Source organism: Saccharomyces cerevisiae, chromosome XIII, assembly GCF_000146045.2.
Source record: "Saccharomyces cerevisiae S288C chromosome XIII, complete sequence".
NCBI classification, from domain to species: Eukaryota; Fungi; Ascomycota; class Saccharomycetes; order Saccharomycetales; family Saccharomycetaceae; genus Saccharomyces; species Saccharomyces cerevisiae.
The window spans coordinates 148853-164253 of NC_001145.3; the positions used below are offsets into that span (position 1 = coordinate 148853).

The 15401-nt window shown below is 39.5% G+C and overlaps 7 protein-coding genes and 1 non-coding gene across 8 annotated transcripts, besides 1 other annotated feature; 4 read left to right on the forward strand and 4 right to left on the reverse strand.

Annotated features, from left to right (window-relative positions):
• Window positions 1-100: 100 nt before the first annotated feature.
• On the reverse strand, window positions 101-2680 carry PIF1 (DNA helicase PIF1; the record flags this gene model as incomplete). The annotated part of the gene is made up of 1 exon (NM_001182420.1): window positions 101-2680. One exon carries the CDS (start codon window positions 2678-2680, stop codon window positions 101-103), a length of 2580 nt encoding a protein of 859 aa, NP_013650.1.
• Window positions 2681-3018: 338 nt separating this feature from the next.
• On the forward strand, window positions 3019-4149 carry OGG1 (8-oxoguanine glycosylase OGG1; the record flags this gene model as incomplete). Its single annotated transcript, NM_001182419.1, has 1 exon — window positions 3019-4149. One exon carries the CDS (start codon window positions 3019-3021, stop codon window positions 4147-4149), a length of 1131 nt encoding a protein of 376 aa, NP_013651.1.
• Window positions 4150-4366: 217 nt separating this feature from the next.
• NTE1 (lysophospholipase) lies at window positions 4367-9406 on the reverse strand (the record flags this gene model as incomplete). Its single annotated transcript, NM_001182418.1, has 1 exon — window positions 4367-9406. The coding sequence occupies one exon, from the start codon at window positions 9404-9406 to the stop codon at window positions 4367-4369; it is 5040 nt and encodes a 1679-aa protein (NP_013652.1).
• Window positions 9407-9907: 501 nt separating this feature from the next.
• Window positions 9908-10114, forward strand: HUG1 (Hug1p; the record flags this gene model as incomplete). Its single annotated transcript, NM_001184439.1, has 1 exon — window positions 9908-10114. The coding sequence occupies one exon, from the start codon at window positions 9908-9910 to the stop codon at window positions 10112-10114; it is 207 nt and encodes a 68-aa protein (NP_219498.1).
• Window positions 10035-10425: an origin of replication (ARS1307.5; Autonomously replicating sequence).
• Window positions 10426-10530: 105 nt separating this feature from the next.
• On the forward strand, window positions 10531-10845 carry SML1 (ribonucleotide reductase inhibiting protein SML1; the record flags this gene model as incomplete). Its single annotated transcript, NM_001182417.1, has 1 exon — window positions 10531-10845. The coding sequence occupies one exon, from the start codon at window positions 10531-10533 to the stop codon at window positions 10843-10845; it is 315 nt and encodes a 104-aa protein (NP_013653.1).
• Window positions 10846-11327: 482 nt separating this feature from the next.
• Window positions 11328-13142, forward strand: CMP2 (calcineurin catalytic subunit A; the record flags this gene model as incomplete). Its single annotated transcript, NM_001182415.1, has 1 exon — window positions 11328-13142. One exon carries the CDS (start codon window positions 11328-11330, stop codon window positions 13140-13142), a length of 1815 nt encoding a protein of 604 aa, NP_013655.1.
• Window positions 13143-13341: 199 nt separating this feature from the next.
• IMD4 (IMP dehydrogenase IMD4) lies at window positions 13342-15324 on the reverse strand (the record flags this gene model as incomplete). The annotated part of the gene is made up of 2 exons (NM_001182414.1): window positions 13342-14456; window positions 14865-15324. 2 exons carry the CDS (start codon window positions 15322-15324, stop codon window positions 13342-13344), a joined length of 1575 nt encoding a protein of 524 aa, NP_013656.1.
• On the reverse strand, window positions 14683-14768 carry SNR54. Its single transcript, NR_132236.1, has one exon. It is a non-coding gene; the product is annotated as an SNR54 (small nucleolar RNA).
• Window positions 15325-15401: the final 77 nt, after the last annotated feature.

Consider the following 15401-nt stretch of genomic DNA (forward strand, 5'->3'; position numbering starts at 1 on the left):
AATATCAAAATAAATACAGATAAAACCGCGGAACTATGTATCTCGGCCTTGATTATTATAGCAGTTTGTATTCTATATAACTATGTGTATTAATATGTACTTATTCTAAGATGTGGTCTTCGGTATCCTGACCACGAGGTTCGTCGGAAACCAATGAATGAACTTGATTACTATTAGACTCTTTTTTCAACTGAAATCTCTTCCTACTGTGTCTTTGCAACATCGCTGCGATACCATTATTAGATTGTGTGGTCGCTGATATGGGTGCTGGAGAATTTGACTTTGACTTGGATTTAGCCTTATATTTAGGGCCTGGTGCGTAGTCTAACTTCCTTTTTTTCACTTGCTCATCTGCCTCAAGTTGCTTATAGGCACTTTCGGCTGAAGATAAAGTAAGATAAAAATCAATTACCTTTTGATGTGCTTTGATCCTAGTTCTGTCAAAATTTAACACCTGTAGTCCTTCTCTTGAAACAGCTCTAGAAAGGGCAACGTACGCCTGACCCTTTTCGAATACTCTACGTAAATCCACTTTAACTTTTGGAAGTGTCTGACCCTGAGATTTGTGAATGGATAGTGACCAGGCAAGCATTAGCGGTAATTGAACCCTTGATACCAGTGGCTTTTCATTTTCGTCTTCTATCGCCCAATCCTCCGGCTCGACAAGCACCATCCTCGTACTCATATCAGAAGCTTTGAATCTCACGAGAGGTAACCTTCGTTTTCCTGCAGAGTTTTGATGTATGGTCTGCATCAGTTGTTCCTTGCGTTTTATATTTTCCAGCACAACTTCGTCATCTGTCTTGACTCTCTTCATGAAGTCAAAAACTGAGGAATCTAGGGGAGAGACCGGCTCACCTATATCACTCTTAGCAAATCCCTCCTTCACTGAAGATTTGCGACTAGCTACCGCACTTTCTTCCCCATCACTTTGCTCCCTCTCCATTGCAGCTTTTAGTTTTGAAGGGTTTTCTGCCCAAGTCTCGAGTTTTTCTGGAGGCATAGATGGATCGTTTGTTAGCGCCTCATAGCAAAAATATGTTTCTGGATCCATGAATTCGATGACTTTACCAAGGGATCCATTAACTAATGTTGCGTCTAGATTTTTTACCATCATAACCTGAGCGCCAACTTTCAAATGTAATTCCTTTGGAGCTAAAAAATTTTGTAACAGCCTTTCCTTTAACTCTTCGTCTTCCAAAGCACCGCCATCGATTGCATTAAAAATATGCACCTGGCCTGGCAATTTACTTAGCCTTGAATTATTGGCCCTTTCTACTTCCATTCTGGTACTATAAAGTTCCGCGGGAATAATTTCATCGTCTGGCAATGGTCTAGAAAGCTTCTTGAACTCTCTTTCTGTTTCATCATCAATATTGCCTAGTCTCATCCGATTCAACATGTCAATGAACTTAACATCGCCTCGCTGTCTAAAAACCTTTTGTAGCATAATCGTCATCTTTACACCTTCTTTCCAAGCCTTGGATTCGAAAGCAAACTTAGTTGGTCTATTAGGATCTTTTGATACTGGCGGTAACTGGAAAAAATCGCCACAGAAGATGAGTTGAATTCCACCGAAGGGTTGATGATTTTTCCGTATTTTTCTAGCTATGAAATCGAGTTTATCAAGCAGTTCTGCGTCTAACATTGATATTTCATCGACAACCAAAGCACCAATATTTTCCCAGCGCCTTAGGTGCTTTCGAGACCTACGAACTTTTTTATAGAGTTTATCCGCATCACCTTTTCCTAATCCTATACCAGCGAACGAGTGTATGGTTATACCACCGATATTACAAGCAGCTAAACCCGTGGAAGCAGTGACTGCAACATTCTCCCTACCATATATGCCTTTTAAAACTTTTATCATTTCACGTAAAAGAATGGATTTACCGGTACCGGCACTCCCTGTATAAAAAATGTTGTGGCCATTTTCTGCCAACTTGATGATACTTTCTTGTTCTTTGCTTAAGCAAATCGGTATCTTGACTTTCACACCATTATGGGGATTCAAGTTACTGTCATCTTGGTCATTCTGCAATTCAGTGAAGCTAGGTCTTTGCGTCAAAACAGCAATCTTTTCTCCAAATTGCATTTTCTTCTTTTCGTTTTCATTTATCATTTCCAAACTTCTCTCTTGAGATATAGAATTATTTTGAAGTTCATCAAAAGAACTTTCCTTTTTCAACGCTGGTCTTAATGGATTCTTGAATCCTGTCGATCTCGATTTTTTTTGACTGCTCTGGTCAAATGAGTTTTCAGAAATTAACTGCGGTGGTTGTATTATACTGGGTTTAAACATATCGTTCCAGGATAAAGGACTGTCTTTATTGATAAAATTCATGACATTTTTATCCCTCATAGGCTTTTTGTCCACCGGGTCTTCTTTATGTATGTCAGTGATAATTTTCTTTTCTTGCTTCTCAGTTTCTAACTGTATGCAATCAGGTTCTTCCCAATCATCCGAATCAGAGAGCAAATCTAGGTCTTCTTTTGAAAGTATGGAAGGATGCTTCAATTGTGCTTGAATAAAGTTATTAGACCTGAAACCACGACTACTCATAGAAAACGATAGTTTGGCGTGCGATACGTTTTTGAGTAAAAGAAAACTGTTGAAACTACAGATAAATGGCCTTCTTGGTATAATATGATTCAATGTTGATCTTATCCACTTTGGCATGTAAAATTGATTGATACAAGTAAGCTAATCGCTCAATGGATAATATTACAAATAAAAATATCGAGGCAATACCAGTATTTCAATGTCTGGCCAAATAAATAGTTTAGTACAGCAATTTGATTAACGTTAAAGTTACTCTCCTCTTTGAATAATGTCGTGGTTAAAAAGTAAAGTATTTGTTTATACATTAAGTGAAGAAAATTAAGACGCGCCTTTCTTAATGTAACGCCAAAAATTTTTAAGAGATGAGCTGAACAGCATCACAAAACTACTATTTCCAGCGGAAGAAGGCATTTGAAGCGTCCTGATTCATAATTGCGATTTTATTTATCAACCAGATGTCTTATAAATTCGGCAAACTTGCCATTAATAAAAGTGAGCTATGTCTAGCAAATGTGCTACAGGCTGGCCAATCCTTTCGATGGATTTGGGATGAAAAGTTAAACCAGTACAGCACTACAATGAAGATAGGCCAGCAAGAAAAGTATTCAGTAGTGATTTTGAGGCAAGATGAAGAGAATGAGATCCTGGAATTTGTTGCTGTCGGCGACTGTGGCAATCAGGACGCCTTAAAAACTCATCTAATGAAATATTTTAGATTGGACGTGTCACTGAAGCACTTATTCGATAATGTTTGGATTCCAAGCGATAAAGCATTTGCGAAACTTTCTCCACAAGGCATCCGTATCTTGGCCCAGGAACCATGGGAGACATTGATTTCCTTTATTTGCTCGAGTAATAATAACATTTCAAGAATTACGAGAATGTGCAATAGCCTTTGCTCTAATTTCGGGAACTTAATCACAACAATAGATGGGGTCGCCTACCATTCGTTTCCTACAAGTGAGGAGCTAACTTCTCGAGCCACTGAAGCCAAGTTGCGTGAGCTGGGCTTTGGATATAGAGCTAAGTATATTATCGAAACCGCGAGAAAACTGGTGAATGATAAAGCTGAAGCTAATATTACTTCTGACACCACATACCTTCAAAGTATCTGTAAAGATGCTCAATATGAAGACGTTAGAGAGCACCTCATGTCCTACAATGGTGTAGGCCCCAAAGTTGCTGATTGCGTTTGTCTAATGGGACTTCACATGGATGGCATCGTCCCCGTAGATGTCCATGTTAGTAGAATTGCGAAGAGGGACTACCAAATATCTGCGAACAAGAACCATCTCAAAGAATTGAGGACAAAATACAACGCCTTACCTATCTCAAGAAAAAAAATCAACCTAGAGCTCGACCATATTAGATTAATGCTTTTTAAAAAATGGGGATCATACGCTGGTTGGGCCCAAGGTGTCCTATTCTCTAAAGAAATCGGAGGGACTAGTGGTAGCACTACAACTGGTACTATAAAGAAGAGAAAATGGGATATGATAAAGGAAACGGAAGCAATTGTTACGAAACAAATGAAACTGAAAGTTGAATTGTCTGATCTTCACATCAAAGAAGCAAAAATAGATTAGCTTAAAAAGTCATAGTAAATACCACGATAAAAGCACGCGACCGAAAAGGCGATACATATTCTTTAAAGGAGCTTGAAAGGTAATGATTGAAATATTAGAGATATTTACAGTATAAAACACAAATATTTAGAACGATAAATAATACAGTAAAAAACAATGCAATACCTAAATCTATCTACAAAAAACGGTCACCAAGGCGTTGGAAGATAGAAATCTATCAAATACTATTTCTTCTATGTAATAAAAACTCAGGAACTTGAGAATTCAAAGTGGTTTCTTGTGAACCAGGTATATATGGCATCTTGTCGTCGTCAATAAGCCCTTGCAAAAAGATACGACCATAGTCTACACCCACATGATAAATTTCTTCGAACTTGCTAAAGTCTAATGTGGCATATTCTTCAATAGGTGGTCTCACATAAACGACACCTGGTGTATTTTTCGCTTTCTCTAAAGCATTTACTGATGCGACGTAACCCAATCTAACTTGAATCTCTGCCATATTGGGTATGTTTGGATGAGAAGAAAATGGATTCCATCTATTGAAAATGATCCAAAACCCATTTAGGGAGTCACCATATTCCATAGGCGTTCTATCATCTGCAGAACCTACATCTACTGCAAATATAGTTTGGCAACCACGCGCTCTCATCTCAGTTACTGGTAAATTATCAACATAACCACCATCCAGTAACATAGACCCGTTCTCTTCCAAAGGAGGTAAAAGACCAGCAAGAGACATCGAAGCTCTGATGTACCTCCACGCATAACCAAAGGAATGTATTTCTTGAACCGAATCGGTTATATTAGTAGAATTACAATAATACTGGATCCAGAAGTCTTCAATTCTTGTATCCCCGAAAGTTTTCCAAATACCTCTATTAAATTCGTGACCAGTAGTATAAGAAGTAACCGGCCAGGTTAAATCTGTTAACATTCTCCATATAGAGGAAATTCGACCAGCAAACTTCTTCACGCGGCCGTAAATTGGCACCAAATCATAATCCTTCGCGTACAAACCGCCAACAAAGGAACCAATCGATGTTCCTCCAATAACGTCGACCGGAATACCTTGTTCTTCAATAGCTTGAATGACACCCAAATGACTAATACCTCTCGCACCTCCTCCTCCGAGGACAAGTCCAATAGCTTGTCCAGAAAGAATTCTAGCCAATCTTAGAAAATCATTTTTATGCCTATGAACTGGTGTGTAATATTGTCTTTTACTTTTCATGAATCTTGAAGAAAAGTTTTCTACGGTGTTCTTGATAGAATCTGGAAGTAGTTTTGATATATTCTGTTGAGTTTTTCTACTGAATTCTGTTTGAATCAACTTATCCATTAATGCCAAGGCACCATTATTCAAAACGTGCATTTTGCCTTCGTTCATCAAGGTTGTTCCTGTCAAACTAAATTGAATGTGATGATGCGAATGAACCCATGGCCTATAGCGTAACCACTTATGGGTTAGTCCTGGTTCCACATACCTTTCAGGGTGTAGAAGAATTAACTCGGTCCTTGCGGTAGTCTTTGAATTTAGTAATAACTTTTCATATTCTCCTATTTCGGCTGATGGAGATCTAGCATCTGCTAGTAAGAGAATACAATCACCTTGCGCAATACAGGTTCTTGTCCAATTAGATTTAACTGGTGTATCTGATATATAAACAACAGTCTGGTACATTTCTTCTAGTTCAGCAAAGTAACCACTTTGTTTTAATTTGGACAATCTGTCAAATGCATGACGACCTAAATGTGTTAGGGTAGTTCTTTGATTTAAACCAATCGTGGTCCTTCCTACCTGTTTGAAAGCTTGCACTAACTTCATAGCAAATGCTTCTACAGGTAGTCCACTGGTAATTGGTAAGATAGTGATGGTTCTAAAAGTAATTGTGCCAGAAGTAATATTTTGGGGTTTATGACTTAAAGAGCTAGAGTAAGACGCTTTCGTTGGAGGTATTAAAGAAGTGAAGTCGTTTTCCTTTATAGATAATGGATCGCCTGTTAATGCTGGAACAGTTCTATCTCCGACAATTTTTTTAGCAACTAATCTGGAAACTCTAATCATGATAGATGGATGTTCAAGAGCTAATAGTTCGAATAATGTTCTCGGAATTCTCGCTAATTCAGAATCCCTCACTGCCACTATCGTTGAATATCTATTCATAGCGGTAAGCACTTCAACTTCACCAAAACTCTCCCCCTGGGCCAGTTCTCCTAGAATAATGTTCTGAGTTTCAACTTCTTCGGAACTTGTATTGGAGTTTGACAATGACTGCTGTTGTAGCTGCCTTAGTCTACCATTCAGGACAACATAAATACCGTTAGCCGAGTCACCTTGTGAAAATAGAGTTTCAGAAGCCCTCAAGTGAACCCATTCTAAAGCATGGTCGAGCTTTAATAACCTTGAAGATAGCAATTTGGTTAATGAATCAGAAATCCGTAAGTAGATTAGGAAATATTTATCAAACAATCTTTCTAAGGTTGCACTAGATAAAAATCCAACATAGACATCGCTCTTGGCAACGATATTAACAAATGATTTGTAACCAATTAGAGAGGACAAGTAGCCCACAATACCACCAGATCCTACAGAGTATAACAAATGTTGAGTATGATGAGGATTTTCACCCTTGTGTGAACTTTGGGCTGAAACCTGCTCTGGTTTAGACATTGATGATACTACTGACGAGGACGAATTTGTTGTCACATTAACTTTCCCGGAAATGATATAGAATAGGCCTTTACCACGAGCGTTCTGCTCAACAATTGTGGTGCCCTTTTTAAAGAACTTCAACTGAATGCCTTGTGCAAAGTCTTTCTTGACATCTTCGAAATCCAAATTGGGTGTCAACTCCTCTTTGTAAGCTCTAGGTTTTTTTTTGTCCTGGCTTTTACTTTTATTATGCCTTTTATTGCTGATAGTGTATTCTTTGGGTAGGATTCTTAACATTGTCGGTTGAGTTTGAGGAGAGGCAAATGATGAAGCTACGGAAATGTCAGATGGTGTACAGTGAGGGGACATCAGAAAACTTGCGTTACTTGGACGGCGGCTATACATTTCATTAAGTTGAGGAGAGTTTAAAGAAGACATATTTGCTATCGAAGAAGATGAAACGGACATATTGCTTTTGTTTACACCCAAGTATGTTAACATTGCCTCAACTAAAGCCATTCTTAAAGCAGAGTCCTCGGTTTCTTCCTGGGCAGCAGAAAAGGATGTTGTGGGCAGTAAATTAGGTCTTGGAGAGACCCGTCCCTTCAAATGAACGGGACTTGGGTGGATATGGTCATGAACAGAAGTATTATCCAAGGACAAGGGCGATGTACTAAGTTGTGCGTTGCGCAATTCTGGGGACAAAGAAGAAAACTTCTTAGAGTGTACGGAAGCATTGTTACTGCTACTCCTAGAAGATCGCTTATGTTGGTTAGAGGTAGAAGTGTTAATACCGTTTGATTTATTGCGGTTGTTATTATGGATTGGGTTGGGTGACAGAATATCCATAGTTCTAGACAGTGGGACATTTGACAGTAAATCACCAGGATTAAATTGGTCTCTTGAACCCAGTACGACATGTCTCGAACTTGGATGGTGGGTGAATTCTGGTTTCAGTGAAAGGGAATTCGAACTTGTGTTAGCGTTGGCGTTAGCAATCTTAAGCGATTGAATGATACCATCAGATGGCTTCGCTTTGGGCGGTTTCTTCAATTTAGAGGAAGCATTACTATTTTTGGGTTTCGGTTCTAAATCAGCCGATCCGCTCGACTTATCTACAGTTTTAAACTTACGAATAACGGCCTCTTTCAAATAATAAGGCAATTCATAAACGATGGATTTATTTAGTAAAACTTCGATATCCATGATCTCCTTTGTTAAACCTAAGTAGTCGTGAGCAGTTTGGAACGTAACATGGTATAGCTTGGTGAGAACCATCTGTATGATATGGGAAGCAGACCGTGGGTATTTTGCGGTTAATTTGGCAAACGATTGAGGTGGGATAATACCAATTGTGCAGTCTGTAGCCGCACGGGCGACAAGTTTAGGCATTGAAGAGGGGAACGTTGGAAAGCTGTTGGTGGAGTTTGTCATGGAATCTGTGTTGGAGAAGTTCTGCTCTGATGAGCAGAACATATTGTTGACCGACACCGTTGTGTCTATAGGTGACGATAACTCAGAGGGAAAGTTACTGTTGCCATACGAGGACATGGAATGCGTGAATAAGTTTAAAATGCTCACGAGGGAGGTCAGCGGGTTTCCTGGCTTGACTGTATTTAGCAGTTGAAAATTTCCCAGTCCATTTTTCAGATGAATGTAACCAACGGATTCATCTTCTTCATCGATGAGGTTAGAAGAACAAGATTTGGTGTCGTAGTTATCAATGTCATCATCTTCTTCTTCGTCTTCTTCATCTCTATCCTGGTCGTCAAGACCATCCGTGTCACTGTGGTCAGTTTCATCGCCATGGTCCTTATCTGAATGATCTACTTCATGATATAACTGCAGGGTGCCTTCAACGACGATGGCAAACCCAATAGTACTGTCCAACAGTAAAATCTCACCCTCATCCATTTTTTGAGTTTTCATATTCTTGGTCAGGTCATGGAAGACTGGTTTTTCCAGATAGCCAAAGATTTTGATGGCGCTGAGAAATTGGTCAAGGTAAGATGAAAGAAAGGTTTCGTTTTCGTTGCCATCTTTCAATGAATGCTTTTTTGAGTCTATAATCGAGCTTGCACCCGTGGTAGAGGAACCTATGGCGGGTGGCGCGTTGGCTGACTGAGTGGAAGCTGCATTGATATTGGCGCTGGAGCCAGATTTACCTGTATTTTCCAGCGGCAAGAACTCCGGGGTCAGCCTCTTGTACTGGGATAGAATTCTCTCCTTCATGATGGTGTAAGTCACAAAGACTATGACGGCTAGGGCAAACAGGATCAGCCAAAAGGAAAGAGTGAACTGAACATGGTGTAACTTGAAGAAGATCCACTTCGGAATCCTTAAAAGCGATAAAGTTGCCAGATACCAACCGTACCTGAAGATCATACGAGAGGCACCCATAACAAAGTAGGACACAACCCACGAGAAGTTGAAGAGGGATGAAAGTGACCACGTCTGCGCCTCAGAAATAATCTGGTCGGTGAGACATGTCTGGAATCTATAAGAAGTATAATTACTGGAATTAAAGCTGGAGCCAAGACTGTTTTTCGTGTTTTGGCCGGTATTGTTGGTGTTGTTCGTAGTGCAATTCATTGAACGCATGCAAAAACTAGAGCCAAGCCTTTCTATTCTTTTCTTGTTTATTTTATATTCGTTAGAGTTTTGTGGTGTTTCTTTAACTTAATAAACTTTCGAGAAAAGTGTCAAGTTTCCCAGATTTTTAAGATCCTTATAACCTGTAAAAAAAAAAAAAAAAAAAAAAAAGAAGGGTTTAAATAAAAATCGGACTTACTCAAAGGGTTGAAAAGCACTTTAATATAGGTTTTTAGTTTCGGGTAAGAAGATGTGTCAAAGGTCTCGAAAAGGAAACATTAGGGCAAATACGTAAAGGTTGCCTTCGTATCTCGTTTCCACAGCAACGAGAAACGAGATACGAAGGCAACTGATTCCCAGCATATAAAAGGCCATGAATTTTTGGCGTTTCCTATTGTCTTTTCGAAACTATTTCTTTCATTCCTTTCCTTTCTTGTTCTTTTACTTATAAGAAAAATAATATACGTATATATATAACTACAAACCACATCAGCAATAAAAAAAAACTATATGACCATGGACCAAGGCCTTAACCCAAAGCAATTCTTCCTTGACGATGTCGTCCTACAAGACACTTTGTGCTCAATGAGCAACCGTGTCAACAAGAGTGTCAAGACCGGCTACTTATTCCCCAAGGATCACGTTCCTTCTGCCAACATCATTGCCGTCGAACGTCGCGGCGGTCTTTCTGACATTGGTAAGAATACTTCCAACTAAGAGCATGCTTCTCTTTTTTTTTGTAGGCCAATGATAGGAAAGAACAATAGATTATAAATACGTCAGAATATAGTAGATATGTTTTTATGTTTAGACCTCGTACATAGGAATAATTGACGTTTTTTTTTGGCCAACATTTGAAATTTTTTTTTGTTACCTCGCGCTGAGCCCAAACGGGCTCCACTACCCGCCGCGGTCGCCATTTTGGGAAGTCATCCGTCCCAAAAAGGAAATAGCCATAACATATCGTTACTGTTTTGGAACATCGCCCGTTTCGCCCGATTCCGCCTCAGCGGGTATAAAAAGAGATCTTTTTTTTTCCTGGCTGTCCCTTCCCATTTTTAAATGTCTTATCTGCTCCTTTGTGATCTTACGGTCTCACTAACCTCTCTTCAACTGCTCAATAATTTCCCGCTATGCAAAATTCCCAAGACTACTTTTACGCTCAAAATCGCTGCCAACAACAACAAGCCCCTTCCACATTGCGTACCGTGACCATGGCGGAATTTAGAAGGGTGCCTTTGCCACCTATGGCTGAGGTTCCTATGTTGTCTACTCAAAACTCCATGGGCAGCTCCGCTTCTGCCTCCGCTTCTTCATTAGAAATGTGGGAAAAGGATTTGGAGGAGAGACTCAACTCTATCGATCATGACATGAACAACAACAAATTTGGTTCTGGCGAACTAAAATCTATGTTCAACCAGGGTAAGGTCGAGGAAATGGACTTCTAAAGTTCCTTTCATACTCTTTTCTTTTCTCTTTCCATTTCCCACTAGTTCTGTTCTTTTCTTCTCTTAGATACCCTTCTTTTCAGGGACTCTCGTCCTACTATTGTTGTCATTCTCGAAACATTCTCTCCCGTGCATTTTCCTTTCCCTTTATATACATATATATATATATATATATATATGTCTCTTCTACGTATTTTTGTATTTCTGTGTCTTTATCAAAGATAGTCTATAATACGTTTGATACAGCTAGATATCGCTAGCGCCAACATTGTCCCCCTCTCTTGATCAATGCTTTTTTTCGGCCCGAGACAAATGAGAAAATGTCCTAAAAATACCTTTCATCAAGACTCCTATTTTTCCTTAGAAAAAACATATATCCAACTGGAACAGTATTAAGCCAATTGCTACGATACAAACAAAAGGAGATATTCCTTCCCTCCCATAGAGTCACACAGGAGCCAGTACTTCTTCTTGAACCCGCAATGTCTTCAGACGCTATAAGAAATACTGAGCAGATAAACGCCGCTATTAAAATTATAGAAAACAAAACAGAGCGTCCGCAATCGTCCACAACCCCTATAGATTCGAAGGCTAGTACAGTTGCTGCTGCTAATTCCACGGCCACAGAAACTTCCAGAGACCTTACACAATATACCCTAGATGACGGAAGAGTCGTATCGACAAACCGCAGAATAATGAATAAAGTGCCCGCCATCACGTCACATGTTCCTACAGATGAAGAGCTGTTCCAGCCCAATGGGATACCTCGTCACGAATTCCTAAGAGATCATTTCAAGCGCGAGGGCAAATTGTCGGCTGCGCAGGCGGCCAGGATCGTTACACTTGCAACGGAACTCTTCAGCAAAGAACCCAACCTTATATCTGTTCCCGCCCCAATCACAGTTTGCGGTGATATCCATGGCCAGTACTTTGACCTTTTGAAGCTATTCGAAGTTGGCGGAGATCCGGCCACTACATCGTATTTGTTCTTGGGAGACTATGTCGACAGAGGGTCCTTTTCGTTTGAGTGTCTTATTTATTTATATTCTTTGAAGCTGAATTTTAACGACCATTTCTGGCTACTGAGGGGTAACCACGAATGTAAGCATCTAACGTCATATTTCACTTTCAAAAATGAAATGCTGCACAAGTACAATCTAGATATTTACGAGAAATGCTGCGAATCGTTTAACAACTTGCCCCTGGCTGCGTTAATGAACGGACAGTATCTTTGTGTTCATGGTGGTATATCTCCCGAGTTAAACTCTTTACAGGACATTAACAACCTAAATAGATTCAGGGAGATTCCCTCTCATGGCCTGATGTGTGATCTGTTGTGGGCTGACCCGATTGAAGAGTACGACGAAGTCTTGGATAAAGACTTGACTGAGGAAGACATAGTGAACTCCAAAACCATGGTTCCTCATCATGGCAAGATGGCACCTTCAAGGGATATGTTTGTCCCAAACTCAGTAAGGGGCTGTTCATATGCCTTCACGTATCGTGCTGCGTGCCATTTTCTGCAAGAGACTGGCCTGTTGTCCATCATCAGGGCACACGAGGCTCAAGACGCTGGTTATAGAATGTACAAAAATACCAAGACTTTGGGCTTTCCCTCTCTTTTGACCCTTTTCAGTGCGCCTAACTACTTGGACACCTACAATAATAAGGCTGCCATATTGAAATACGAAAATAATGTTATGAATATCAGACAATTCAACATGACTCCACACCCCTATTGGTTACCAGATTTCATGGACGTTTTCACGTGGTCCTTGCCATTTGTTGGTGAAAAAGTTACAGAGATGCTTGTCGCAATTCTAAACATCTGTACTGAAGATGAGCTGGAAAACGACACCCCCGTCATTGAAGAATTAGTTGGTACCGATAAAAAATTGCCACAAGCTGGTAAGTCGGAAGCAACTCCACAACCAGCCACTTCGGCGTCGCCTAAACATGCTTCCATTTTAGATGACGAACATCGAAGGAAAGCCTTACGAAATAAGATTCTGGCCGTCGCCAAAGTTTCCAGAATGTATTCTGTTCTCAGAGAAGAAACCAATAAAGTTCAGTTTTTAAAAGATCACAATTCAGGCGTGTTGCCACGTGGCGCTTTATCTAATGGTGTAAAGGGTTTAGATGAAGCCCTGTCTACCTTTGAAAGGGCAAGAAAGCACGATTTAATTAATGAAAAATTACCGCCTTCACTAGACGAACTGAAAAACGAAAATAAGAAGTACTACGAAAAAGTTTGGCAGAAAGTACATGAACATGATGCAAAGAATGATAGCAAATAGAGAAAGCTCCTATTTCCACTGTACATACTTCAATAAGTAAGTAAGTTGCATTAATTATCTATTTAGAAGCTAGATGCTCCTCAAATGCACAGAATCATATAGCGTTTTATTAGGTCTGTTCTTTATTTTAGTTTTGTTGATCTCTATGAAGGTATATTTATATGCAAAAATAAACTTTTAAATATCTATGGATGCTTACTCAATTGTATAGACGTTTTTCATAGGAGTGCAAATTATGGACACCACCTTCTAATTGAGCAGAAGCGGTTCTGAATTCAAATCTAACTTCACCATTTTGAACATTCTCTTTCAATGAAGTTAGAGATTCGCAACCAATGTCTTGACAAGAATGTTGTAAACCGTTGTACAAATATGGAATAAACTTCTTGATGGAACCTTTGTCTACGACAGCCCCAGAAACACCTTGTGCAACCAAGACACTGTCTGACTCAGAGAAATAACGAGAAGTAGAGGCATTACCCTTGTTACCGGTCTTTTGCATGGCGTCAATGGACCCCATACCACGATAAGCCTTCAATCTCTTACCATCCTTGTAGAAGTATTCACCTGGTGACTCGGTAGTACCAGCTAACATACCACCCATCATGACGGTGGAGGAACCAAGGGCCAAAGCCTTGGTGATGTGGCCAATGTTTTGGACACCACCATCAGCCATACATGGAACGCCAAATTGGTTAGCAAATTGACAAACGTTGTAGACAGCTGTACCTTGTGGTCTACCACAAGCCATAACTTCTTGAGTGATACAAATAGACCCAGAACCCATACCAATTCTTAAACCATCGGCACCGGCAGCAATCAAGTTAGCAGCTTGTTCTCTGGTGGCAACGTTACCAGCAATGATTTCCAAATCTGGGAAAGTTTCTTTAATCCATTTGATCATGTTCAATTGGAAAACAGAGTTACCTTGAGAGGAATCTAAGATAACAACATCCAAACCTGCTTCGACTAATAGTCTTAATCTTTCCTTATCAGCTTCGATAGTACCAATTGCAGCACCACATAGCAATTGCTTGGTGGTGGCGGATTTAGAAGCTAACGGGTAGTTTTGATTCTTCATCAAATCCGCTCTTGACAACATGGAAACGAGGTTACCGTTATCATCAACGATAAGCAATTTACCTTTCTTGGTTTGTTTTAGGATTTCATTACCTTCTTTCAAAGTAATACCCTTGATGCCAGTAACTGGATTTTTAGTCATGACTTCAGAAACAACCAAAGAATCATCTTCTAAGAATTGTATATCACGAGAGGTGACTAACCCAACTAACTTACCTGGACACTTACCGTCTTCTGTGTTCAAAAAGATGTACTTGTTTCCTTTTATTTTCTCAACTTTATGAAGACTGAAGAAATTTTCAGCCCAGCCAGAAAAGAAAAAAAATAACAGTATTTACATAGCAATGTTAGTAAAATAAGCCACATATTTTTTTATCACATATATTAAGTTCCTCAAGTGCACTGCACGTCAATTAATCACACATAATGGGCTTTCCGAAAAAGGTGCGAATATGATTTAATTCAGAGTAAAAGTTCTCTACAAGATCGTTTGATCACAGTCAGTAGAACGAAAGTTATTGATATAAAAAGTTGATCATCATCTTAGATCTTTTTCACACCTTGGAAAACTTTATGGATGATTAAAAAGCGCATTCTAATGAAAGAAACATAATACCAAAAATTTTGTCTATTATAACATACCAGTAACTGGGAAGCCAGAGAAACCAAACTTTCTCTTCATAACCTTAACTTCACCAACAGTGGTGGTTGGAGAAATTACTATTGGAGAATTGATGAAACCGTTTTCAAACATTTTAACTTTCTTGACCATGGAAGCCTGTTCCTTTGGAGTACAGTTGTGATGGATGAAACCAATACCACCCAATAAAGCCATATAAATAGCCATATCAGCTTCAGTGACTGTGTCCATAGGAGAAGAGACAAAAGGAGTGTTCAAAGTGATTTTCTTGGTCAATTTGGTTTGCAAACTGACAGCAGAAGATGGGAAATTGACCAAGCCTGGTAAGACCAAAAAATCATTGTAGGTCAACCCACCTCTAGTTGTGGAGTCCATCAATTCCTGGACAGAAAGACCGTCCTTGGAACTGTATGTCTTCAAATGTTCTAAAGCCTTTTTGTAATCCAATGGAGCAGCACTCATCGTAAAATGTTTGTTAGGTTTCTTCAAAGCTATGGAATTGGTCCAATATCCTTTGGTTCAAGCAGCAAAGAAGACCA